Raw genomic sequence first — 27,887 nt, forward strand, 5'->3', positions numbered from 1 at the left:
ACACTACAGATGCTGGATAAATGGACCTGGAACAACTGCATCACAGACGAGCAAATATCCAAACCCACAAGGGTTAGTTTCCAAACCAGTATGAGATTTAAATGGAATAGATGCTTCCAAAACTAGAACTCTAAAAACAGACTACACCATTGTCTCTTCATGTGGGTAAAGAGAGGGACACCTAAATATCAAGGAACCCCCTTCATGGGGATCTCTCTGAAAATATGTTTCTAAATATTAAAGGGATAGTTCACCCAAAAGATTTCTTTCTTTCATAATTTACTTACCCCCAAGTTGCTACAAATTATGACTTTATTTATTTTTTTACATGACATTTTGTGAAATGTCTCTGTGTTTTTTTTTCCATACAGTGGTAGTCAGTGGAGTCCTTTTTGGTTACCAATATTCTTCAAAATAACTTATTTTGTTTTCCGCAGAACTAAGTTATACAGTTTTGGAATGACATGAGGGAGAGTAAATAATTACCGATTTTAGACTTTTGCATGAACAATACCTTAAAGGCAGCAGGTTTGAAACCATATTTCCTAATTCAGGCCTCCCAAATATGGCAATTCCCAAAGCATGGTTATGCTTAGTTACATAAGTTAAAATGTAACATTGGAAAAGTAAAAAAAAAAAAAGCTTGGATAAGATTTCATCTTCACCATCATCTCTGCAAAAGTGGGTAAGAGATATATGGAAGGGATGTTATTTTCAAGAAATCTTTTTAGGAGAGCTCTTAATTTAAGATCTATAGCAAAAAGTCACCCTAAATGTGTGAGGTAAAGCCTTTAAATGCAACTGATGCCGTGGCTGAGAAATTTCAACATGGAGAGTGTTCTTGTTCTATCCTTATACACAAGTAAAATGTTTTGTTTTTTTAATTACACAAGGCACACACGCATATATATTTTCAAAACCTTGTATTTCTACTTGACCGAGCCTGACAGAATTTGAATCTAATCTCTTGTGATATACTTCCATTTCCAACATTTCAGCCTCGCATCACCTATACTCAAGTCATCACAGAGACACAATAAATAATATATGATCCTGAAATTTCTGATGGAATTCCCATTTGCTGTGCGGACGTTTTTTCAGCACTATGGATTACTGTTCATTTCATGCGGTGTCCTTTTCAAAAGTATCTGCTTGTCGGCAAGCACAGAGATTTCTTACAATCACCAACCACACCACAAATTAAACCAAGCACACAAGCAGTCAACACATTTTTAGATTCAGGTTCAGACATTTTAGATAAGATTTTAGATTAAAGTTTCCAAGGTGTTGGAAGGACAGCCAATTTCTCTGGATCACTCCGGCTCAGATGCTCAGACTCATTTTCATTAGGGATTCCCACCCTTTTGAAAGACTGAGGTCACAAACTGTTTGCTAATACCTCCTTGAGATACATATTTTGGTGTTGTGGATGTGATGAAGCACCAAGCATTTCCAATCTAGAGATGTTAAATTCTTCAGTCTAACTATTAGTCCAAGAAAAGAGCTTACAGGAAAATAACCATGCGTCATTTTACATTCTTTCAAAGGAAGAACTCATATTTCTACTCTTTATACTCACAACTAAAGTTGTGTCTAGTTGAAAATCTTGAGATTTGAATTTGTTCCAATCAAGAAAGATCTTGCGATTGAAGAAAAGTTATCAGCATATAGCATTTTCTAGCTCTCAAGGTGCCATAGGCTGGCCAATAGGGTGTGCAAAACAGCAGGGGTGACAATGATTGATTGAAAGATGATTGATGACTGCAGCTGACCGTTCATCTCAGATTTCAATTGTTGTGGTTCAGGCTCTTTGCACCTTGTAAAGCACTTTACGAGGAGTGCGTTGCATGAGAGGCAGGGGAGAGCAAGGGAAATAGAGGAAGGCAGTGGGACCAACAGGTGCCAATCTAGCCCCCCCAAGTCATCACCGTGTTGCCATCCCGCCATTACTGCCTGGCATGTTCTTTGGGTTAGAAGGGGAACCCAGACGAAAGGGAAAGAACAAAGTGAGGCTTGGAAAAACAAAGCAGAAATACAAACTGAGAAACCAGAAAGAAGAAAAATGACAAGGGATTAAAGCAGACAATCATCAAATTAAGGTTTGATTAGTCTGATCGATGCAATACAATTTTCCATCTCAGATTGCATTTTTTTGCAATCACAGTATTAGCCATCAAAAAACGTCACTTGCTTGGCTGGAGGACCGTGATCTCCTTCAGTGCTGTCTATATGTTATAATGAGAGACAGGGAACATTGGATCGATTGGCCTCTTCTCTGAATGGGGTTGTGCTGAGGCAGCTGGTTCAGGGCTCCAAACTGGCCCAGCTGGTGTCACAACTGGCCTCCATCCTTCAGTAATCAACCCCTGAGAGAGAGAGGTCAGGGGTTATCCAGTGTCCAGCAGCACAACCAAGCCTTCCACAACCTGAAGGATTTCCACGCATGTGCCATAAAACCAGGTTCATGAGGCTTGAGGTAACATCAGTGTGTCCATATAGGCGCCGATTTATGTTTCTGGCGGCAGGTGCCCACACTCCACCCCACACCCCACTCCATAATAATAATAATACCATTGTGGCGAAACAGATTTGGCAAACGATCCAGTGCATATCGGTGTTTGTGCTCTAAAGAGTGTCAAAAGTTTCTATTTACATCGTGTTTTGCAGGTTTGAGCAATGTAGCCAATCACTTTTCCAATCACAATTTCTTGAACACAATGGCCAATCAAAGGTGTTTAAGTTAGCACTGAACAAAAACTCACAAATTCTTTTTCAAAAATTCTTTTACAGCTTTAGTAATTATAAAGGGAGAACTCTTTGCGCACTTTCTGCCATGCCAAATCCCATACAGTATGCTTGCTTTTATGTTAAAATTAACAGTGGTGTGTGAACAGACACTTTAATAACAAATAATTTATCCTGAGCATTAATGCTGGGATGTGTAGGTTGTGCAACACATAAATTGAAACTATTACAAGGAAATATATGTCTTTTCAAAGAGGAAGCACATCTTCTTAGCCTTAACCTGGAGTTGGTTTACCCTCCACCTATGATTACCAACCAAACTAAAACACACATTCTTTCCATGAGAGTTGTCACAAGTTATTTTGGAGTAATGCGATTTATCACAGCGCAAAAAAGCACAAGCTTTTGTGTCAGGTTATGTTGTAATGCTAAATATAACTGTAGAATTGTGTGTATTCTGTATAACTGTAGAATTGTGTGTACTCGATTTGAGATCAGGAGGTTCGCATTTTGAATTTTTTTTTATCCATCAATTTATTCAAAAATAAATGCCATTCATATCATAATTCCACAGATGGACCCCTGAGGCCTGAAGACCCTCATGACTCGTTTGAGGTCAACAAGTTTCCTAAATTATAAGATAATTGACCTTTTTATGGCAAAGCAATTTTAGTTCAGGTTATCAAATGTCATGTGGTGGAAACTAAAGAAAATGTAATGATATTTCTAAATTAATAATTGATGATTAGTTAAAGAAATGCCTTGTATAACGTATTTTTAAAAATGTGGTTTTTTTATTATTATTGTTAAGATGTGTACACTAACATCTATTAAAGATAAGGACAACGAGTTACTACTTTTTACCTGAAAGTTACACCACATTTTTGGTGTCATTGACTTTATCTTTTCTTGAAAATTGTAAAAATGTTTTTCAAAACTATATGAAACCAAAATGAACACAACCAAATTAATTCCTAAGACCTTGGCACATATGTTTTAAAAAAAGTTCGAAAATTAGACTTTCCCCCCTCTTAAAATCATTCGAGAGCTATTCATCTGCAATATAAGCACAGCAAGACGAGGCCAGAAATATCACAGAGCATCCTCCTCTCAAATACCCCTCATTGTCAGAGTCCAGATAACTCTATCAAGATACACAAGGTGATTTCAAAGGCTTGTCTGCTGTACAGAGTCACGCCACAGGAATGTGAGTCAATAAGAACAAATAATGGCAATAATGAAATTTCTTTTTTGTCAGGGTACCTATTCATCACATAAGAAAACGGACACATGAGAAAGTCCCACTGGGGGTGACTGTGGTCAGAGCCAAAACCTCTCACCCTCTTCCAGTCATGCAAAATGAAGTCATTTTCTACACAGATGGACCTAAAACAGAGAGAATTAATGCCTAATTTGATGAAGCTGAATTTTGGCTAATGCAACTGCACGTGTGAAGCTTTCGAGAGCCTTTGAGAAGGTGATAAGTCTAAATGCCCTTTGGCAAATCACTATATATAAGCATGTGTGTGATGTTATAGGTGCATGCAATCAGACAGGCTTTTGTCCTTGTAATTTTACCGCCAAAGACAAAAAGACACGTTTGGTATGTGCAGTTCCACACACCTTGAATTACATCTTTAATCTTTGAAGGGCGCTTGGACAGAAGCAGAACTCTTCATGTTAGCCAAGAAGTGGCGTGACAACTCACATTGAGGTATTGCCACACACAGGGAGCAGACTGAACACTCAAAGTAGCCTTGAGCGTTGTATTGCTATACACCAATAAGAGAGAAGCTATGCTTGGCAAAGTTCTCCAAAGCACTTAGGGGAGGCAGATGTGCCTTTGAACTGAGCAACAGTGCTCTTTATTCATAGAATGTCCCGTTATTGCTTTGAAAGATCAAGGATGACCAAATACAACTTTTTTTTTCTTTTCTTTTTTACTATATAATTTCTATAATTTGACTGCCACTGCCACATTTATATATCATATCATATCATATACACAGTAAGTCCTACTAGTCACTTTGGCGGGATGAATTTTATATATAATTTTTTTTGTCAATTGTAGTCAATTTTAAAAAGGTATCTAACATAATAAACTATGTGAAATATAGTGTTATCAAAAATATTAATTTTTCGATTCATATCAATACTGTAATTATGGGAAACGTTTCCTGCAGAATAGACATGATACCAGCTGCGCTTTCTCGCCTTCTCATCTCTCCGACAGCGAGTTGACACACAAATCAGCTTTCCCTCACTCATTTGCTCTGGATGAATATAGTTATAGTGTTACATGGCTTGAATTTCGAGGGATTACGTGAATTGCACAAAATTGTACTCATTCCCGCAGATTTTGTGCTCACCAAAAGTGTGCGCTCATAAAGAGGCCTCTCAGTACTAAATTGAGTCATTTGCCGCTGCTTATTGCCATTAAAACAATAAGCAAAATGTGTGTCAAATACACACAAAATAATGACAAAATGCCTCGGCGAGTATTCACGTAAACACGTAAAAGTTATGTTTTTAATGAAAGAAAACTCATATGTAACAGTATAATGGATCTGTGAGTGAGGTCTTAAAGCAGCCTAGTGTACCCGCTGTCAAATTATGAAATATTGTTAAAAATATCTATAAGGCAGTTTTTCACCATGATATTGATGTCAAAATTGTGGCCAGTGAAAATGCTGAGTGGCTAGTAACTTTGGAAAACCACTACCAACAGTGGCCTGTGAGCAAAAACGTGAATGTCAAGCCCTGTGTATATAAAATCAAACGAGGCTCGCTGTTAAAACGATAATGGTGATGTAACTGCAGGAAGCATGTACAAATGCCTGCAACCGGTTTAGTACAAGTAGGCCTTTAAATATAACACATGCTGTTGCTGTTTCCAAATAAACCAGCTTAAAGAAAGACCTCTGGAGTTAAAAACAACTGAAAACTTACTCTTGCGAAGGAATTCATGGGGAGAGTTTTTATTCCAACTTCGGAAAGCCCCCTGATGTTTGGCTGCATTTGGTACATACCAGGGGTTACTTACCATGCGGGAGAGCAAGGTGCCATCAAGACCTCTTGGAAACATTTTATTTTAAGCAAAATTTACGAGGTCAGCACCTGCCATCAAAGTAAATTATGATAACGCTTAAGCTCGGCCCATTAGGCATTTATTCAGAACTATGTAGCACTCAACAAATCACAGACAGTCAAAATGGAATTTATGATGCCTGTCGCCCTCCATGCATTACAGTAATAAACTTTCAATGCATATGCCGTTCATTAAATGACACTGGTGTGACTAACTTTTTTTAGATCTTTGATGATTGCTCTCTACTGTGATGAAGATTAAATGGGGAAACCTATATGCAATGCAGTCAAAATAAGAGTTTTGAACAATTTGCTGTGATGAAAATGAGTACAATGCTGTTTAAAATAGTTTAAGTACAGCATGTCACACCCCTGTTAACTCCCCAAAAGTATTTCATGTCAACTACCCACATATAGTGAATAATTATGTAGATGAGATTCAGTACAATAATATTAGCTATTTTGTTTGTAGCCATCACAACAGATATTTAAACAAAAACTCAAGCAATGTTGAGAAGTAGAGGAGTATTCGGTGTTTCCCTTCTGTGGCGGTGCAATACACTGACATGAATAATTGAGAGTATGTTTAAACATAGACAGGAGTATTCTACTAAACGTAAATATATCCTGCCAACAAGCTTGTGTCTTTAGCGAGCAGCGCCCTGCTTGTATGCCAAGAAAAACTTATCAGGTTACGCATGTAACCATGGTTCCCTGAGAAGGGAATAAGACCCTGCATCGTATGACAACACTTTGGGGAACACTTTCAGCGTGACGGCGCCTGAAGCACATGTGCAACAAGTCCAATTCTGACTAGTACTGCGTAACCCTATGACATGAAATGGTATAACGCGGAAGCTGCAAAGGTAGCCAGCAACACAACAGCATCAGCTTCTAGGCATGCAGGAAGTATAGCAAAGGGACGCAGCGTCTCATTCCCTTCTCATGGAACCATGGTTACATGCATAACCTGAGACGTTATCTTTCGAGGAAACTCGCACTGCATCGTATGATGACACTTTGGGGAACGAAATATCCACTAAGCCATGCTAACAAATGCCTGTCCTAATGTAAAGCTGCTCAGACACATGGCTAGATCCCATGCCGGGACTCTAATCTGAGCCATCCTCAGAGTACCACGAAGGAAAATAGTTACAAGGGGGTGTTTCACCAGGGATAGCAGCTATGGCCTCCACGTACACCTTAAGTGTGGAATGGGAAAGACTGGCAGAAAAACGTCTTGAAGGAACTCCAGCACTGAAGCCACTAACTGAGTCCAATAGATGCCAACGCACCGGTGCGTTTTGGCAGATTTTTTTCACATAGCAGAAAAATAGACTTAAACTACTCCATCATTTCTGGTCATACAGAGTTAAGACATATTAAAAAATAAACTGTTAAATGTCTACTTTTTTATGTGCCCACCTACAATCGAAATAAAATATTGTGCTTTTGTAAAATAAAGAAAATAAACAGGGTGTGCGTTCTGCTTCTCCATGTCCGTGAACTTTTTTTCTGGAGCACGTCTCTAAACTTAAATAAAACTCAGCGAATACTATTTACCCAGACATGAGCAATATATGTTTATGATCATTTAAGTTTGTACTTTTAAATGATCTAATTTAAAACTAAAATAAATATTCTCTGTTTATGTAATCTATATAAAAAGAGAGAGGTGTCAGCCGTTCTCATTATCGTTCTCGCATCTCATTATTCCGCTAATGTGACACGCCCACGGAGAGCGCGCGCTATTCAAACGCTAATGATCTGAAGCAACACATTGAGACGTGTAAACGCCCACATAAACTCGGTAAACACACTATATTTAGTCAGATTAATGTACTGTCGTCTTGCGCAGCTGTGAGGAATAATCCTGGGACATTTCCCTACCTCAGAACAAGTGCTGGTTTATTTTCACTTCGAGGAGCGAGCTGAGCTGTAAGTGTTTTTATTTTTGTGCTTTGTTCTAATCGCGATATATAATAATGTTAGTGTCTGTAAACGCAAAAATAGCCTACTGTTTAAATTTGAATCATGTTTCTGTGTGTGTGTGTGTGTGTGTGTGTGTGTGTGTGTGTGTGTGTGTGTGTGTGTGTGTGTGTGTGTGTGTGTGTGACTAGTTTTGGATAGATTATAAAGTTTTAACTCTAAAATAGACATCAAATAAGCTTTTGTTAGCAGTTTCTGCTCATATGTTAAATATATAGTATGTTTTGTCAATAAACTAATCAACTAAGAATAGTGTTTGTTCCAATGCAAGCTAAATCAAAATAATGAATCCTTAACTTTGAAATATTTGTGTAACCAATTCTGTAGAATGGCCCATATAACCTATTTGAACAGGATTTGTTTCCAGGTATGACTAAAAATGTGCTTTTGACTTTCATTTATATTTTGATTATATATATATATATATATATATATATATATATATATATATATATATATATATATATATATATATATGTATGTATGTATGTATGTATGTATGTATGTATTTATGTGTGTGTGTGTGTGTGTGTGTGTGTGTGTGTGTGTGTGTGTGTGTGTGTGTGTGTGTGTGTGTGTGTGTGTGTGTGTGTGTGTGTGTGTGTGTGCGTGTGTGCGTGTGTGTGTGTGTGTGTGTGTGTGTGTATTGTCCTTGCATTCTTTCTTGTGTGACACACCTGAATGAAAGGCTCATTAATATGCGGGTCATCTTTGTCTTCTCAACCACCTAATTATTCACAATGGGGTTGGGCCGTTCACGCCCATTCACATACTGCCTTGGCTAACAAACATCTTGTCAAAACATCTCAAGGACCCCAAAAACACCTTGGTCCCCAGAGGGTTAAGGCATACAGTTTCCTCATGGAGGGAGCTCTAGAATTTAAAATGGTCTCTACAACCTCAGCTGCATTTAGGAGCTGATCCCCCTCAGGGGCCAGACCCACAGTTTCCACATCTCAGGCCAGGGGTGATATATTGTGCCTCCAGCCTGCGTGAGAAGGTCCCTCCTTACCAGAATCTTCCACAGGAGACCGTCTTAGATGGCTACAAGGTCCAAAAACCATACTCTGGCTGGCCAGAAAGGGGCTACAACTCTTTCTAGAACTCCAGGGAACAGAGCAAAAAGCGGGAAATGCGTAAAGACTAAGCCTCGGCCACGGCTGTACCATGGTATCAAGCCCCAACGGAGCTGGATGAGTGAGAAAGAACCAGAGGGGATAATGAGAAGTCTCTTGAGACGCAAACAGGTCTACGTCCGCCTGGCCAAACTTTCTCCAAATCAACTGCACAGTCTCGGGGTGCAGTCTCCATTCCCCTGGCCCCAGCCCCTGCCTCATCAGGAAGTCTGCTCCCAAATTAAGGTGCCCAGGGATGTAGAGGGCTCTCAGGGTGAGCAGTTTTCCCAGGGACCACAGGAGGATCTGATGCGCCAGTTTGCACAGAGGGAGCCTTACACTGGGTCTTATTAAGAGAGATATTAAAGTAAGCGTCTTTTGGATTGACGTGACAAACCAGTCCTCAGACTTTATTTGGCTCACGATAAGAGTAATTGTCAGCATCTTGAACTTGAATCTCCTCAGAGAGTAGTTCAGCTGACGAAGATCTATAATAGGTGGCAAACCGTCATCCTTCTTTGGAACTATGAAGTGCGGGCTGTAGAACCCAGTATTTCTATCTGGGGGAGGAATGAGTTATATAGCCTCCTTCTCCAGTGGAGATTGAACCTCCAGTTTTATAACCTATGCCTGGTAGGGGCCTACCACTGTAGGTAAAACCCCATTGAACTTTGGTGGACGAGACCCAAACTGGAGTCTGTACCCCTTGTGAACTGTACGTACGACCCATTGAGATATATTGGGTAGCGCTTGCCAGGCTTACAGGTAGTTTACTGGAGGGATTAGTCTCTTGAGACTGACCCAGGGTATGTTTGGAGTAATAGACTTGATGCCCTAAAGCGAATTCACGGCAGGGTTTGACCAAATCTAATTTCTACAGGCCTCCCTAGGGAGAGCGAACCCCTCACGGCTGCAGTGTTGTCGGATGGACATTGAGGTTTGGGTTTGTTGGAAACCGATGTGCCCCAAAGCGCTGTGGGCGGCGGGGTTGACAAGTCGATTTCCTGAAGAATCGCGGAGGAGCGGATGTGACTTGCTCCTTTTCAGGAGAGGGCTGTCTCCTTGGTGGCACAGAGAGATAAATCAGTGGACCCCACGCCTTCACCCTCGTCCAGGTATGCTTGCAAGATGGCCATTCTATGCAACCAGCGACCACCAACGTGCCACCACATACGCCTTGCCCATCTGCGAAAATGTTGTACGTCATGGCTTGGTGGGCAATGACGGGGCATTGAGAGATGACGCAGTGTTAGGGGAGAGATAAGCTGCTAATGTCTCTTCCACCCTGGGCATCATCCCATAGCCGTTCTCTTTGAACCCCACGATTGAAGCATAATTATGCACCATGGGACTCAAGACAAGAAGAGAACGGCCTCTTTCAGGATCTGGACACCTCGGTGAACATCAAGTTCACACTCAGAGTGGAAGCAGAGCTGGCTTCCACATCCGGAGTTTGAGCGCTGGAGCTAACGGTTAAGAACTGAGAAAGGGCCGAAGCCATCTCAAATTTCACAGTGTGCACAGTCAGCCCAAGCAACTCACAAACTTGTGTGTATGCACTGTTGTTTTGCCGGCTCCCTTGGTAGCTTCCGCGTTACACCGTCAGCACCAATCAGAATTGGACTAGTTGCACACGTGCTTCAGGCACTGTCACGCTGAAGGTGTTCCCCAAAGTGTCGTCATACGATGCAGCGCAAGTTCCGGGAACTTCTTTGGTTCAGACATTTATAGTGACTTTAAGAGTTTTCAAGCTGGTTGTGATGCAGGTATGTAAGGGCATATAAAGATGAAAAGATCATAAGGTAAACTTGCAGTGATTTTGATGTTTTGCTCATCTGTTGGACCTAGTATAGTGGTAAATACACCTGGAAAATAGCTCTGATCCAAATATGCATACATATATCCAATGTTATTGAAACATCCTTCCACCATTAAGCAAAGTCAAAAACAATTCAACTACAAGCACATAAGTGGGTCAGATACTTCAAACGCATTGCAGTGATGCTTGTGAGTGAAACATCATACCAACAATGAACAGGCTCAGAGGAGCAGGCCATGCTAGATTAAAGTCTGAATGATGCTTAACCCTGGCCTCTGCTGAAATGAATGGGACTTTAGCTCTCTCTCGCACACACAACACACGCACCCATGCACCAGCACAAAGGCTTTGATCCACACTAAAGTGGCTTTGATGGCTGAGTTACAGGAGCCTTGTGGAATCATCACAACCTCATCTAATCTTAGCGACCGATGCTTATTTGTACTAAGCATCTTAGAGTTACAGTGTCTTACTCTGAGATACTTTATACATATGGGTCCTTGTCCAACGAAAATAACACAGGCTTGGTCAAATTTGGGTTTGGTAAATTAGTGATACTCCTATTATTAAAAGTAGATGTGATTCCTGTGCTACTGTGCATATTTTTGTGTGCTGTTTATGCGATTTGTATATTATTGTATGTGTGTGACTAGATGGGAGCATCGGCAGGCTTTTTCTTTCTATTTTATCATCACAAACAACATAAAATCATTCTCCTATTTCCACTAGAAATGAGATAATCTGAAATAACTTCAGATCATACAGTATACCGTTCAAATGTTTAAGGTTGGTAAGATTTTGTAATGTTTTTTAAAGAAGCCTATTATGCTCACCAAGGCTTCATTTATATTTGATTAAAATATCAGTTTAAAACAATTGTGCTACTTAATATTTTTTGTGGAAAATGTGATACATTTTTTCAAGATCATTAATAAATGGGTAAAAAGTAAAAAAAAAACTCAATTTATTTTAAATATTACTCTTTTGTAACTTTATAAATACCTTTACTGTAACTTTTGCTCAATTTAATGCATCCTTGCTAATAAAAAGAAGAAAAAAAATCATGCTGACCCCAAACATTTGAATAGTGGTGTACAAATTTCCTTTTTATTTCCTATTTATTTCATTAAAGGGTAGGAAAGAGCATATGCCATTCTAAGTAACCATATTTTAATACAAATATATTTTTAATGTATTACTATATTTTACTTGCTGCACTCCAGATAATATTATCATTTTCTTAAATTCCCCAAATTATTTCAACTTATGACACTACCTGTGTCCACCTGTCACACTACCTGAAATACATCTTGAGGAGTTTATCCAAGGTCTTTGGAAACTAGAGAAAGATTGTCCTCAAAACTGAAGATTCAATAGGGAGAACAAACATTTTAAGTTTTTTTTCTCTCTCTGTCTTCATTTTTACTTCCTTTTAGTGCTTTAGGTGAAACAGAGGTAAAATGGAGTTTTTATAAATAGCATTTGCCGCACTTTTCAAGAATGGTGGATGTTGGTGCTCCGATCATCACATGATGACACATACACGTCAACACAGGGTATTAAAACATTTGTCTCATGACAGTATATGAAATAGAATCACTGTGTATTTTCTAAAGTCAAAAAGTAAAAAAAAACTATAAATTATTCAACTCATGCAGTCAAACAGACCACAAACGATACATACAGTATGAACATCACACCAGCCTCTTTATTCAGCTTTTGAGGCATTTATTAAAACTTGAACTGTTAATTTCTGTGACAGTCGTGAACATTTGACAAAACAGAAATCTTTAGGAAAATGACACAAATCACGGATGTGTCATTATATTAAAGTAAAGATTGATCCATCTCTCTCTGTGCGTGTGTGTGTGTGTGTGTGTGTGTTAATCTCCTTTATCCTCGCATCAGGGCAGGGCGTGTCTTCCTGTCTCCAGTAATAGGCAGCAATGAGAAGCTTGAGTAAACACAATCAATGTGAAACAGTATAGCACACACAGGGAAGATACACTCTGACAAACATGAACACACATATGAACACACACCCCACTCTCCCTCCTGCCATCCACAGCCACTTCCACTGCCATATATTGCAAGTATCGATCGGCACAAACTACCCAGCCCAAAGAAATGATTGTAGTCGCTATCGTCAATTTAGAGGTAGACTTGAAATAAAAACTGCACCGTTGGAGAGCAACTGTCCCCCTCTCACACTTTCTTTGATGATTTCAGATTACAATCTCTTCATCCATTATTGATGAAGTTAAAGTTGTGGCATGCTGGATGTGTTGCATAGGAGATTTGGGGCTAATCCAGCAGAAAACAGGCACAGGCACATAATGAAGAAAAAAAGGCACAAATGTCAACAGTTTCACATAGGGACTGGATTAAGCAACCCCCCACAAAGAGACTGTCTCTCTACCCTTCATACACAAACACTCACACAGTGTCTCACCCGAGGATTAACGCACAACCAAATAGTAAATCTGAGCTGATTTGTGTATCAAAGTACCTCTGGAGGTGCCAGAATGAACGTAACATAACATAATATTCTCAGCATCAAGGTAAAAGCAAGCACAAAAGATGCTTGCATTGTCAATATTGATAATATGACCTTTCCTTTTCACTGTATGTCTCCCTCTATCTGTCTGTCTCTCTCAGCCACAGTGGACTAATTAAACACTAAGCTGATTCTAGTGGAGGATTGAGGTGCACCTGAGCAGTTGTTGTCAATGGTTCAGTAACCATCTGATCTCTTTTGCTGATGACCGAGTGCTGGCGTCCATCATGTTTGTCTCATTACCTCAATTTCATTCTTGGACAATTTTCCCTCCGGCAACCCAGGGGCATCACCACAACTAACCACTCTCACTCGCTCACTCCAGCTGTTTATTGGTCCCCCTGCATCGGTAATTAACACGGTGTGCTTACATACATATTTTCTACTAAAAAAAAGTTAATATATTATATTTAATACATATATATATCGTTTGTAAAAAAAAAAATAAAAAAAATGGGAAGACTGTTTTAACCTGAAGTAACGCTGCCTTATCCATTGCAATAAACTAGAAGCTATTAAATCATTTAACATTCAAAACCACATTACATCAGTGAAAGTTTTTGCTATGGTAAATGAGATGTTAATACCATATCGGCCCAAGACAAACAGCTGAGTGTTTTTTAAATATATACTACAGCGTTGTTGGGTTCAATGTGGTGTGTGTGTGTGTAGGTACTGACTCCTACTGCATGCCATATTTGTCCTTCATAGGCCTGGTCATGACAGTAAATGTTAACCACAGTGCATATATATGCAATGGCATTATGCGTTCCAGAATATTCTCACGCTCTGGACGCTAGTTTTGAAATCCTTTTTAGCCATTCAAGAACTGTCGTTAAAACAGCCATCATGCTAATGAAGGGCTCTTGAGCATATCAGATAATCTTACAAATCAAAAATGGAAATTCACAATGTCTTGAGATGTTGTCTCACAATGTTCTCTCTCTTTCCCCTTTTCTTTATTTCCCTCATCAGGCACTTTTCCATTGCTCCCCTCCAGGTCTATCTTTCTTGCTGATAAAAAGTATAGCCATCATAAAGAATGTAAAGTCTCCTGGCATGGTAATACTGCTGGTCTAACATATTATCAGTACGTAAACTTATTTGTTTAATAGTTTGTGGTTTTGTCTGCACTACTTTGACTAGCAACACTGGAAATATCATAAAAACTGTGTGAAGACAGTAGTGTGTGACAACCCCTGTTTACGGTAATTGTTTGAATATAATCTATGAAGCAGCACTGCGATTATAATCTGGGTTAAATCAATAATCTGTCAAATTACAGCAGTTTTCTGGTTGAGCAAACAGAGCTTCTTGTGTATTGAATAGTATCGTAATGAAACATACAATTATTTCTTGTGCCCACAGCCTGACATACTAAGCCATGTTTAATTGATTCCTTGTGTGAAATCTAGTTCACCCTTAAATGATCCAAACTGAACAAAAGCAAAAAATAATTTGTTATGCTGAAGCAATTACCCAGCATGTCAGGGGGTCTAAACTGTGATAGAAAGAGATCTTTCACACCTTCTGTCTTTTGCCAGTATTAGTCAAATCTGTGCACTGTACCAAGAAATATGTTGAAAACAAAGACAATTTCATTTTAGTAAAATAACCGTTTTATGGGGGCATGAGAAATATTCTGTCATTTATTTTATATTGTTACTAAGATAAACAAGATACAGTGACATCTCAGAAGACACAAAATTATCCATGCAAACTAGTCCAGAACCAAAAGCTGGAAATAGTTCCATGCACTGCATCACCTTTACTGATCCAGTTTCAGAAGTTAATATACTGATTTTGGCTAATATGATTCTGAATGCTATTTTAACTATTGGCTGGTGCATGTACCATCTATTGGACAATTAAAGCATGCAAACATCACTCAAAAGTTCACCTTTTTTGACCACGACTTATATTATATTATACTTATATCCACGACTTATATTATATTATCAATTAAAAATGATGCACCACATCAGTTTTATCATGGAGAGGTGTGTGTGCTTGTGAAGTCTTTGAACGGAGTTTTGCTCGGGTCATTTCAGCCCACACATTAGAGCCCTCTGCGATATTCTTCCAAGTGTCCTTCTACGACGCCGAAGATGACAACAGCGAATCGATAACGAGGCAGAAATGTAAAGAAGCCGCCGGTCTGCCCCCGAGGCATGAAGATCTTCGAGCGACCCCTTTTTCTGAACTTTTGGGCATTCCTTTGCAAGGCTTTTTCAGCGTGAGAAAGAAGAAGGCTCCAGCTGCTGCCAGATGAAGGTAAGAACGAACGATGTAAGGACGCATCGCTCCCACGGAACCGCTGTTCGGATGAGATCGACATTCACTTGATCACAAAATATGAGGGTTCTTCAACGGTTCTTTAAATGCACCTCAGGTTTAGATAAGAACCCTCTAATCAATTTTCTTAGCTGTATAAGGTAGCACGATTAAAAAAGTTATTACTATAGGCTATTATTATGGTTCACCAGATTTATGTGGTCTTTAAAATGACAGCAAACGGCTTTTCTATCGAAAAGGTATTTTTGTGGAAAAAAACTTTTTTTTTAAGGCTGATTTACGGAAATGAGGACAGTGGTTACTAAACAATTTTCGTAATTAAGCCGTATTAAACGATTACAAAAACATCTTTAACAAATTATTGGAAAATTATCAAATATAGGCCTATGGTATTTTAGGATTTTGAAGCAACAATTTAAATACACTTTGCATGTAGTTACGGAGGTTGAGGGGTGCTTATAGATGAATCTACTTGATTTTATTTGCAACAAACAAAAAGATGGTCATTGAGAGTTTTTGTTTGATATAGCCTATTTGTAACACCTACAGGATAATTGCAGCAGATAATAACCATCACTGTGCAGAATTATAGATAAACATGCATGTCATTTTTAGGCTCCCAGGCCTATTAACGCTGTGAAAGAGAGAGTATTCCAACACAGGCTTGGGAATTCCCCCATGGCCGAGCGCATTAATTACTCGCGTAATGGGTGTATGACCCACAATGTAAAAAACGGATTATGCGCGTGAAACCTTCGTCCGGTCTGCTTTGCTCGCGTGAGATGCAGATGGAAACCAGTCCGGTGCACGCGGATCTTTAAAGATCGTTTGCATTCAAGCCAGCTGTTCACTTCATTGTTAAACCTGTCCGAAACTGTTTAAACCCACACACACTTTTCAACAGAAGTTAGTAGGTTATTTTAAATTATAGCATTGTTAGGTTATATATTAAAAAAAAAATTATAAATCAAATCAAACATACTCAATTTATTGACAGCGGATAATAGCATCTCATCTGCAAATAGGCCTTCTCACTTTTATAAAAAACTAAGTAGACTGTCAAGATTATTTAGGATAGCTGGCTAGCTAAAAATAGCCAAACAATATATATATATATATAGCCTATATATATATATATATATATATACACACACACACACACAACTAAATAAAAAAAGACAGTAGTAGAAAAAAACCTTTGAACTTTAGCCTAGGCGTGTTCATTTAAACATTTTTTGGATTTCTAAAATGTCATTCTGTATTTGTATTTCTGCTGCTCCATAACATGTATTTACCCATTTATTGTCAGCCATTTAAAATAAATACAATATCTTGATTTGATTGATATTTAGCCATGACAGTTTTAGCGTTCATCGGGTTGATATTGTTCGTTAACGTAGCCTATAGTGTTTTAATGGCTGATTTGTTGTATAATTTAGCCTACCGTTTCGCATCACAAAGTTCACCCCTTACACACACTCGACGCGTTGGTTGTGCATACAAACACACCCACTGTGGCACGCATGCACACGCACGCGCTTATACACACAAACTCTCACTCACGCCCACGCGCTGACAGTCAAAGCTCGTGAGAGGGGGGGAAATGCACCACTCTCTGCGTCTTTGTGCGGAAAAAAGTTGCGGTCGTGGAGGCTCTGCAGAAAATATGAGTTGCTAAAGCAACTTAATAGTTTGTAGCTTAAGACACTCTGGGTTTAAGGTAACATATGTCTGTTTTCGTGTTCTTTGAAAGAACCCAGAAATATCCCTAATCGTTCTCACTGGGGAAGAAGAGGTTACGTTCCTTTTGGACCTTGTAGCAACAGTTTATGTACCCGGACATCATCAAGGACAAAGATAAACTTGTTCGGAGGTGTGGAATTTATCTTTTTGTAAAAAAAAAAGAAAATCAAGACTGGCACGGCTGCAAAGCGCCGCTTTTCAACAACCACTGGTAAGAGCACATGACACCCTATCTTGAATGTGAGACAATGCAAGTGAAGGAATTCGTTCCACCTCAGGGTTGCAAGCCATGGGTGAACTTCAGCTTTAGTGTAGTTAGATGGAGAGGCATGATAAGTGATGCTCTGGCAGGTCTCACCTTGACTTTGCAGTTGATAATAATATATCGTTAACACTGCGAGGAAAACGGGACAAGGACAACTTTAAAGCGTGTAATTTACATTAATACATGTATTATGGGTTTTTATCAGCAGAAATAAATCATGCTAACGAAATTTGCTTTCAAAACAAACTTTATATAGCTTACGGGTTTTAACTGCTTTTTAAATAGCCAACTCGTAGCAACCTTACTAAAATGAATCATTTTTGTATTAACATTTGCGATGAATTGGGTAACTAAATTAAGCATTTAAATTAAAAGATGAAAATTTAATTATTATTCATAATATTCGGTAATAAAATTTACATTTATGCAGATACAAACCAGTTAATTTTTGAAGATCAGAAGCTTTTGTCTTATGGTTAAATATTTACGTAAACTAATACAGTATTTTTCATTTTGTTTAATTAGCTGTAAATCAAGTTTCGCTTAAAAAAAATCACACACAAGCAACACTAAAGTAAATCATCTTATCGATATTTTTTAAGCGTAAGACTACGTTTATTATGGTATTATCCCTAATATTAACTAAAAACAATATTACCAATTAAAGATAAATAAAAATAAAGTTTACCACCAATTAATCATTGGAACAAATAATAACAACAATAATAATAAAAATATCAACATGAGTTATAGTAGTTTGCTCTGTTCTTGTTAGTGTAAACTGTTTTAAATCAACTGAAATTATAAAAAAAAAGAATTGCATTACAAAAATCTACAAGTTTTCCTCTGTTGATGCGCTTCAATAGCCACTAATAGCCACGCATTGATGTAGCCCAAATTATAGCCTAATCTTATTCACTGTCACGTGTGTGTGTGTGTGTGTCTATCTTACCTTTTCCAGTTTGAAACTTACCTTGCCAGAGTACATATTTAACATGACGTTTGTATAAAATGCAGGTTTATGGAACAAAACAAACCTACAAATATAAAAGAGTAGCCGAGTTACGTAAAACGGAACGGGTGCCCTGTTGGCCTACCCACTCAGAAGAACGAAAGAAACTACTTTACTCGGTCATTTCTCATTTGCACTACTTAGAATGGTAAATAATTTAAACACTTATTTATAAACACTTACTTTGTGCTATAATCTCAAAATAGAATTTAGCTAGATGACTTTCACCATCACATTATATTTGCATATTAGGATATTTGCATATTAGGCCTACTCAGCACACTTATACAAAGAAACGCACACAAATTTAATTTCCAGAGTCTCAAGCCTTTGACTAAAGGCACAGATGCGACTGCGGGGCATGCAGGTGATATACGGGGAGGGCTAAAATAAAGCGTTGCATTCGGAGAGAGAAAAATGGAGAGGGAAAACGGTTAACAGCAGGATTGCATGCAAATTTCCGACTGAAATTATCATAAGCAAACAGCTGAAGCCTGGGCTAATAAAGGCCCATCTGTGTTACTTCATATCGGGTTAGTATAGAGCTACGATAATGAATTTTGTAATATCCAACCGACAGACATCTCAATCAGAGACTAATCCTCTGATTTTACCGCGGAATCACTCAACTTCGTGCGCTCAAACTGCTCTCTTTCTCTCACCGACACACGGTGCACTGTCTCTCTCTCTTTGTGCGTTGTTTTCATGTGTGCGTTTGGAGACTCGAGTCTTAATTAGGAGGGACTCGAGCAAGCGCTAAGGGATTTCAAAACAAATTATGAGGAATGTGCACATCCAATTATAGACAGGAACCATCCAATATATTACAATAGATTTGAAGTATATCAGTGGCCCGTCAGGTCAGATAGCTGTATTAAGTGATGGACATGTTAAACACACTCAAACAGAATTTGGCCGAAACACATGATTATTCTGATATAATATAAATATTATATATATATATATATTATAAAATAATAAATTAACGTTTCTCTTTTTTCACAGATTCTCAAAGTAATCTATCAAATGGACTCCCACTGCCGCAAACTTGCATCAACCTGTGCTCAATTAGGTAAGATGATCTTGAACGACGAGCCACCCTCCTTTTCTCCAGAGAAGGTCTGGATTCATTAATACGTTTAATTTGTTTAACAAAAAAAACTCAACATTGTCTGACCTTTAAAATATCGCAGGTATAAAAACGGCTCTGTAAAAGTAAAGTGTGAGTAAAACACCAGTAAAACACAAGTGTTTGACTTATGACTATAGGGAACTCAGTGCCATTGGACGTTTATAGTCAAAGATGGACATCTGGTGGTAGAACAGTATCATACAAGATAACCCGTAGCAGCTCCTGACTGGGAATTGATCATTTTACAGCCAAATTCTGTCTCATTTTAGAGATTTATGGTTTCTAAAAAATCTTGAATAAAAAAATAAAAATAAAAATACTGATCTGATTCTTCGAAATGCTTGGTAATGTAGTTATAGGTTATCAAGTCCGTTCTCAATGAAATTATGCAAACGTATATCTCTTACAAGATTCTAAATACAAATTTGATATAAGTAGCCTAATATAAATGTCATTCAGTCTGATAGACGCAGGTAGATTAAACGCAAAAAAAAAATCCAATGCACCATTTTCTCCAGTATAGGCTACTGTATAATTTGCCGCACAAGGACAATTCTAAAAGAAACTTAGACAAATCAAATTAAAGCTGTTGGGGGGAAACCTGTAGGCCTACATGCTGATACTTAATGCGTGCATAGCGGGTCTATCATCTGGCATCTTCATTAAGCTAATTAAAGCAAACTGAGAACAAACCACAAAACTTATTTAGTCGCATAGCATTAGTTTGCCATTTCCCATTAGCTATGGTATGGTATGATAGGCTATATGAACCGATGCAGTTTCAGCAGAGAAGGGATACAAGGAGAAAGTGCATAAAAATGCACACAGCAAAGTAAGAGGGAAAAGACATTCGAGCGACTTGATTACCGACAATCTCGTCTCCTGTGCAGTAATATATGCAGCGCTTGTTAGATAGACTCGGGGGAAAAGTAAATGTGTAATGAAAGCCTCCTCGTGAGGAGGAATATACTAATGGAAGAATCTAATGTCCTCTTAATCCTATGGAAAAGGCTTTGTCGTCTCCCTCATATTGACTGAATTGGTAATTAATGGCTCTGCGGTGCGCCATGGCCAATAATCCACAGCAGGCAGTGAGAGCGCTCTGAAGAATTTTGCGGGTCCAGAATAAATACAGAGCAACAATCCAGTCCAGCCATCAGTGCGTTTAACAAGAATCGAACTCTACAACTTTTGCCTATGGAATTTCAATGCGCACAATTAAAATGTCTGTGCGTAAAACAGGTTTACGCACAGAAATTTTAATTGTGCGCATTGAAATTCCAGAGGCAAAAGTGTTTTTTTTTTAGGTTTACTAAAATCTATCATTCATATTATATTTTAGTCTATTTGAGGTCCAGAATAATCATGGTATTTTTGTAATGGTTTGTGTTTTTAGATTGTATAAAATTTGATCTAAGAAATAAAAGAGTGATTTGGCTACTTATAATTGATAAAAATCACCTGAATATAGGCCTACACATTTTTTCCCCCAAATTGGTAGCAGCTTCAAGAAATAAAGAAAATAAAACTGAATAGCATGTGAGACAACAGACCGAATTTTAATAATACGCAGTGTCTGGGCGCAAATGCGTTGAACACGAGGTCACATCATCATGCAAAAAGCCCTGTAAATACAAGATTTGTCGGGTCCAGGTTCATTTATTACGGCATAATTTAATATCCAGTACAAAGAGCGGGAGCTGAATCAGTCATCATGGAGTTGGTCAAGTCATTTTCATAAGCACCTGACTGCCTTTTCTTTTTTCTCCGTTTTGTTTTAACCCTATGGCTGATGTTCGACGTTTCGCGTGATTTTACAGGACAAGCAGGGAAGCAAAAAGGTAGATATCATTGGTTTACTACTTGCCGTTTACTATTTTTTATTTTATTTAATACTTATTAAAGCTGTAATCAACGCTTTAATGAGATCGGGTTGGCTGCTTCTCCTGTTAGTTTCTATTTGTTTTATATTACCCATTTGATATTTTCATTTGAATGACACATAAAATATCATCAGAATTCTAGAAGAAATCCAACCATTTTTTCTCTCATAAAAAAAGCTTCTCCCCTGTGATAATATAATTTATATATAATATAAAGTTATTTGACAAAATGGAGAATAATTTAACATGAATTAGGGCTAAGAAATAAATGTTTTCTTTTTATTAAAATAATGCAATTAGTTGTAATAAAGTTTTGAAGGAACTTGAGACAACAAGGTGAAGAAGCTTGAAGTCATTAAAAAAGCCCAATTAAAATTCTTAGGCAAATAGGCGTCTTATCAGATTAAATGTTATACTCAAGGCAAAGTGAGCACCTCTCTCCCGCGAAAATCACGGGCCCGAGGCGCACAAATATATCTCGCCAAAGTGCTTTTAGTCCCTAAATCAAATTAGCCTATCTGATATTTCTAATTATTTTATAAGCATATAATTATCATTTATCATTTAAAGCCATTATTTAGCAGGACTGAGATAGGCCTACTGTTTGTTACCAATGAATTTAACGAGGTCTTTGTCAACTCACTGTGGCCAAGAATCGTCCAATTAACATGTCAAAAGCGGAACTTTCATGATGTGCATCTTCTAGAGAGTCATTATAACTAGGCTCACGTTTTCTTATTTTGTTGTGTCATTTGCTAATGAGATTATTTTTAAATTCGACAGACTTGAGTTAAAACGCGAATGATACGATGTTTTCTGATAATTTCTGAAAGTTTTCTGCTGAGAAAAGGTTGAAACATCGCGTTTTGAGCGCCAGGTGTGCAATGAACAATTTTAGGGACTTTGTTCTTTGACACATTTTGCCTTCTCTGAAGTCACTGAATACAGTGTCTCTTTATTTACATGCTTTTGAAGGGTGGAAAGCATCTCGAACTGCACAGGCTGCATTTTCTCATTTCCAATAGGGCCGTTTCTTAGTCTGTTGGCCATAAAAGCTCTCATGTATAGGGTCTAAAGTTCCGTCAGATTGTGGGCGGAGTTGTGGTGACGTCACGACGCATAGAGCAGCTCGGTTGGACGGATAGAGGGACAGCTGAAATGAAGAGCGAGCGCTGTGATGTGCAAGAGAGTGTATGCAAGTGGATATAATATCACATACCTGTCCCTGTCACTCCGGCTCTTCTTGTAGCTCTCTGCTGAAACTATCTTTTTACCCAGTCGAAAGAAAAAAAAAACTTTAACTTTCTTTAGCACTGGGTTTATTTTAGCGATTTAAAGCCGTTTGTGGAGTGTCGCTTTGAGTGGTTTAATTGGGAAAGGAGCACTGACAACGCTTGCCGATACTTCACTACTGGACACATTCAATGTTTTTATTTATTTATTTTGTATGTACTATTTTTGATCTTCGCTGAGGAAGTAATAGCTGCTTGCGAACCATCCGTAAAACGCTTGTATTGTCCATGACCTCTATGAAGGATCCGTTGAGTTTGGACCACCATCACCACATTACCGGGAGCAAACACGCGCCGCTTGCGATGGCCTCTAGTCTGCAACCGCTTCAGCGGTCTGTGGACTCGAAACATAGGCTGGAGGTGCACACGGTTTCAGACACCTCCAGTCCAGAGTCCGTAGGTAAGCCCTGGTCCTCTGAAGAGATGTTTAACTGGAGCGTGTTCGGTTTTGGTGTCAGTTATCATGAGGTCCTGCCTTTGGAAAGAAACTCTTTAAAACTAATTTGACCGTTTAAACAGAGCCGGTTATTGTGTGAGGCATGCAAATATCAAGACATGGAACTGGCAGTTAGCTGATTCCTAGGGCTATTGAGGTAGGCTACATAAGTCATGCCCTTTGACAGGACTTTATTTACTTAAATTGTGTGTGGAAAATGTGGGCTTTTCAATAATGTTTGCACTGTGGCAATTTCGTATAGAATAGGCTACTGCAGATATTCCCCAACTCTAATAGGCTATTTCTTTTTTCGTATGGTGAAAAATACATATTGCGTTCATTGTCGTTAAAATATTTTCTAAATCTTGATTTAAGAGCATTTTCATTTGAGCCTCTTTTATCGTAGCTGTTGCCAGAATAGGATGTTAAACATCAGCGATTCATAAGAAAATAGTCACGGAACATCATTGATTACATTTTGCCCGTTATGTTGTTAGGGAACCTATTTTGATATGTTACCATGATGTGAAATATTTCAATTCAATAAAACGGAATTAGAGATTTGTCTCCCTCACGCAGACTTCTCCAATGTGTCAAAAAGCCTGAAGCTGGTTCCTCTTAAATTAAATAATTATTTACAAATACTGTATTATTTTGCATTGCAGAGAAAGAGAAGGGACAGAGTAAAAACGAAGATACGACTGATGACCCATCGAAAAAGAAGAGACAGAGGCGGCAACGAACGCATTTTACTAGCCAACAGCTCCAGGAACTGGAAGCCACTTTTCAGCGGAATCGCTATCCGGACATGTCCACTAGAGAGGAGATCGCCGTTTGGACTAATTTAACAGAGGCCAGAGTCAGGGTAAGTTTGATTATTGAAATGGCATTGAAATAACTTGTTATTACATAGCCCTAAAAATGAAGACTTGATTTTTCGAATCAATTCACGGTTCAAATTCAATATTTTAAATAGCCTATAGCCTACTGAATAAAAAGTATGCATAATCAAATAATTTTAGTTCAGGCTTATAATAGGTCCACTTAAAATAATATAAATTTTTAAAATAATGATTAGCCTATCACACTTTATACTGTACCTTATTAGAATCGTTTATATCCTGTAGGCCTATTTAAACTAGTTTGGTTCATAAAGTCTAGACCTGTTTTATAGGCTAGGCTATTTAATTACAGGCGCTACGCGTTGCTAAAATTTCGTGACGTTAATATTAGTTACATGCTAAATACGACTTTATTTAATCATTTAAATAAACCTGTCACTGTTTGGTGAGAGGCTAATTATGGGCGAGTCGAATTGTTTGCAATCAACACAAGTGACACCCTAACGATGACCTTAATGGAGTCACACAGTCGCTTTTTAAGAGGTGTAAAGCTTGCATTTTGTGATTGTCATTCTCGTGTAGTAGATAGGCTACTTAAGGTTAGTTTGTCTCCGCCTGCCTAGGGAGAATACACATTTGTAGCGTCGGGCGGCCCATTGACCGCTATAAGAATGGATGTGTATTGGGATTCCCGGGATCAGACAAGATTCCGGGTGACTGATAAAAAAGCGACTTAATTAGGGAAGCAAACTGAGTTTGACACCACCACCACCCATATCATTTACCTACCAAAAACAAACCGTGTAGCAGTGGTTAATTCATGTTGTTCTAATGCCTACGGTGACAGCAGTTCTGAAAACGTAGCCTATCGGCTAATCGTCACTTTCATACTTTTAGATAAGAATTAACTAAGTAGGCTAATTATAAATATAAATGATTTACTACATTTGTTGCAGGTGTGGTTCAAGAATCGACGGGCAAAATGGAGAAAAAGGGAGAGGAACCAACAGGCAGAGCTGTGTAAAAACGGTTTCGGCCCTCAGTTCAACGGACTTATGCAGCCCTACGATGACATGTATCCCAGCTATACGTACAACAACTGGGCTGCAAAAGGGCTCACGTCGGCCTCTCTGTCTACCAAAAGCTTCCCCTTTTTCAATTCCATGAACGTCAATCCGCTGTCGTCTCAGACCATGTTCTCCCCACCTAACTCCATCTCCTCAATGAGCATGTCCTCCGGTATGGTTCCGTCTGCTGTCACCGGTGTACCCGGATCAAGCTTAAACAGCCTCAATAACTTGAATAACCTCAGCAACCCTTCTCTAAATTCGGGGGTTCCCACGTCGGCGTGCCCTTACGCCCCACCGACACCTCCTTATGTTTACCGGGACACTTGTAACTCCAGTCTTGCCAGTCTGAGACTGAAAGCCAAGCAGCACTCGAGTTTTGGATACGCGAGCGTGCAGAACCCGGCCTCCAATCTCAGCGCCTGCCAGTACGCAGTGGATAGACCGGTGTAAGGGACGATTGTAGAATTTACAATCCCGAATCCCAGGAACGAGAGACTACACTTTTTGTTTCAAGGGCACTAGAAGAATAAACCACTGAAACGCGTCCAATCCTGTGATGGAATGTCAAGCGGGAACGGAAGGCAAACGCGCCATTTCTAATAAGATTTGTTCTCTACACTAGCAAGTGCACACTAGCCAGTGAAGAGTTTAGGATACCAGAATGTAAAAAAAAAAAAAAAAAACTCATTTATTTTGACGTTTAAATTTTTGGACAGTAATTGACTGAAAGGTTGTATATAGGCTGTATACATTATATCTTAATATCATCTCCAATTTGTAGAGGCGAAAGCTGTAACTCTTAAGCATTTTCGAGAATTCAGTTTAACACAGCATGTGGAAAACGTACAGGAATCATGTCTTGCTTGCGATCAAGGGAATGTACATACTAAACGCACCAGTCGTGTGTGATATCATAAATTTATTATTAAATATCTGTGTGAATATAGATCTAGAATAGCAACCCTGGGTAATAATACGCAAATGTTTCTGCGAAATGAACTTGGTTTTTGCTCTGTGTATAATATTTGGTACGGAATTTTTGTTTCGTTTTTCAACATCCCAAAAATAAATTGTGTTTTATTTAATGGAAGTAAATATATTGTTCTAAACCATTTCAAAACGTTTTCTTCACAATTATTGCATTCGCCTGGTTGTATGCAGCACACATTGTTGCTTTGTGGTATTTCTAAGGTTTATATAGAGAGAGAGGGGGGGGGGGGGGGGGATCTGGGGATCTAATACACATCAGCGTGACATGAGAAGTCCGGTGAAGAGGGCGAGATGTCCCGAGCAGATTAGGAGTCGAATATACAAGACTGACTAGAGGCTGGGCCTCCAGTGATCACCGACGCTTGAAATAACATTGCAATAAGATCGGAACAGACTGGACCACACATCACTGAACCATCTGCCGGCTAAACTCCTTTAGAATAAAATAAAATATGAAGTGATAGCCTATGACGGTCCAGGATTAAGCACATCAGATCGTGTGTAAATTGAAAACGAGGCTCGTATCTCATATGAATTATGAATGATCTTTATATAAAGTGCCATACTGTGCAAACAAAACTGAACTTTTTTTTTATCAGACTCACAGCAGGAGCATAATTAAACCTAATAGCGACATCGAGTGTCAATTGACTGTTTGTTTGTAAACAAAGAAAGCTCGCTGCCTCAAATTACTGTATAAAAACACAATAGGCTACAATAAATAAAGAGTGGAAAGAGGATTAAGGGAAATGTCTCGTGCTCATAATATTACTGCTATTGTAAAGATTATTAAAGTCTAATTTAATGAGTAGGCTAGGCTACTTATTCTGTTTCTCGGGAAATATTTACATTGTCACTATTGTTAGGCACTGTTGTCCATCATTAGCTGCACTGAAGCATGTAGCGGATAAAAGACCTCTATAGCGCAGTCAATCTCATTGATAGAAGAGCAATCAAAACAAAGAGAGGTATGCTACAGAGACAGGCGTGTGTGTGAGTGTGTTTCTGTCCATGAAAGTCATGTCACAGCGCGTAGATCAGTGAAAATTTATTCTACTTTGGGTAGCCTATAGTGTGGTTGGAACAACACAAGCGTGCTGTTTAACATGAATGCTCTCATATAGGCTAATGATGATTAATGAGGCAGACAGAACAAGGGTGGCGGAAATTTTGAAATTGAATACTACTATTACAGTAAGCCTATTCAAAATAAGTATTGCTGTTGAATGAAAACTAAACGCCCAGGCTGATTTAAAGCGTCTACATTAAAACAACCAACGTTTGTCTAAAATCCACAGAACATAAATCAGTCATTTTCAGGTGTACCCATTCCTGATTCTCTCAGTGAAGAGCTAACAGGCCTAAATTATTCATTCCTAACAACATGACGGTCTGGGGTCCCAATACACATCTCAATAAACACTGTGAGCGGGGGGCCCACGGGAGCAATACAGAGCAGATCCAGAGAGGAACCCTTCAGTCGGCCTAAGAACAGACAGGAAAGCTGTTCCCTTTATTCTCTAGAAGACTGCATAAAGGTAAGGCATTTCAATGCGCATTATCAGCAGAAAACTAAAAACATGTCCTTGCATGACGAAGAGAAGCGCCAAAAGTT

The 27,887-nt window shown here is 38.6% G+C and overlaps 1 protein-coding gene and 1 long non-coding RNA gene across 3 annotated transcripts; both read left to right on the top strand.

Annotated features, from left to right (window-relative positions):
* Positions 1-15,337: 15,337 nt before the first annotated feature.
* On the top strand, positions 15,338-17,497 carry LOC130095195 (uncharacterized). Its single transcript, XR_008808057.1, has 2 exons — positions 15,338-15,586; positions 17,361-17,497. It is a non-coding gene; the product is annotated as an uncharacterized LOC130095195 (long non-coding RNA).
* Positions 17,498-19,389: 1,892 nt separating this feature from the next.
* pitx2 (paired-like homeodomain 2) lies at positions 19,390-26,394 on the top strand. 2 transcript variants are annotated; one of them, XM_056261845.1, is made up of 4 exons: positions 19,390-19,498; positions 19,643-19,699; positions 24,036-24,235; positions 25,169-26,394. In XM_056261845.1, the coding sequence occupies exons 2-4, from the start codon at positions 19,654-19,656 to the stop codon at positions 25,730-25,732; spliced, it is 810 nt and encodes a 269-aa protein (XP_056117820.1). In that variant the 5' UTR covers positions 19,390-19,498; positions 19,643-19,653; the 3' UTR covers positions 25,733-26,394. The 2 variants fall into 2 exon arrangements, with proteins under 2 accessions (XP_056117820.1, XP_056117819.1); XM_056261844.1 differs by lacking the exons at positions 19,390-19,498; positions 19,643-19,699 and adding an exon at positions 22,690-23,334.
* The last annotated feature ends 1,493 nt before the right edge of the window (positions 26,395-27,887 follow it).

Source organism: Rhinichthys klamathensis, unplaced genomic scaffold (genome assembly GCF_029890125.1).
Source record: "Rhinichthys klamathensis goyatoka isolate OS25496 unplaced genomic scaffold, OSU_Roscu_1.1 h1tg000186l_1, whole genome shotgun sequence".
Lineage (NCBI taxonomy): Eukaryota > Metazoa > Chordata > Actinopteri > Cypriniformes > Leuciscidae > Rhinichthys > Rhinichthys klamathensis.

Coding starts and splice junctions, on each gene's coding strand:
- pitx2 (XM_056261844.1), top strand. CDS start 23,163: ATGACCTCTATGAAGGATCCGTTGAGTTTGGACCACCATCACCACATT. Junction 23,335..24,035: donor CTCCAGTCCAGAGTCCGTAG/GTAAGCCCTGGT, acceptor TTTGCATTGCAG/AGAAAGAGAAGGGACAGAGT. Junction 24,236..25,168: donor TAACAGAGGCCAGAGTCAGG/GTAAGTTTGATT, acceptor CATTTGTTGCAG/GTGTGGTTCAAGAATCGACG.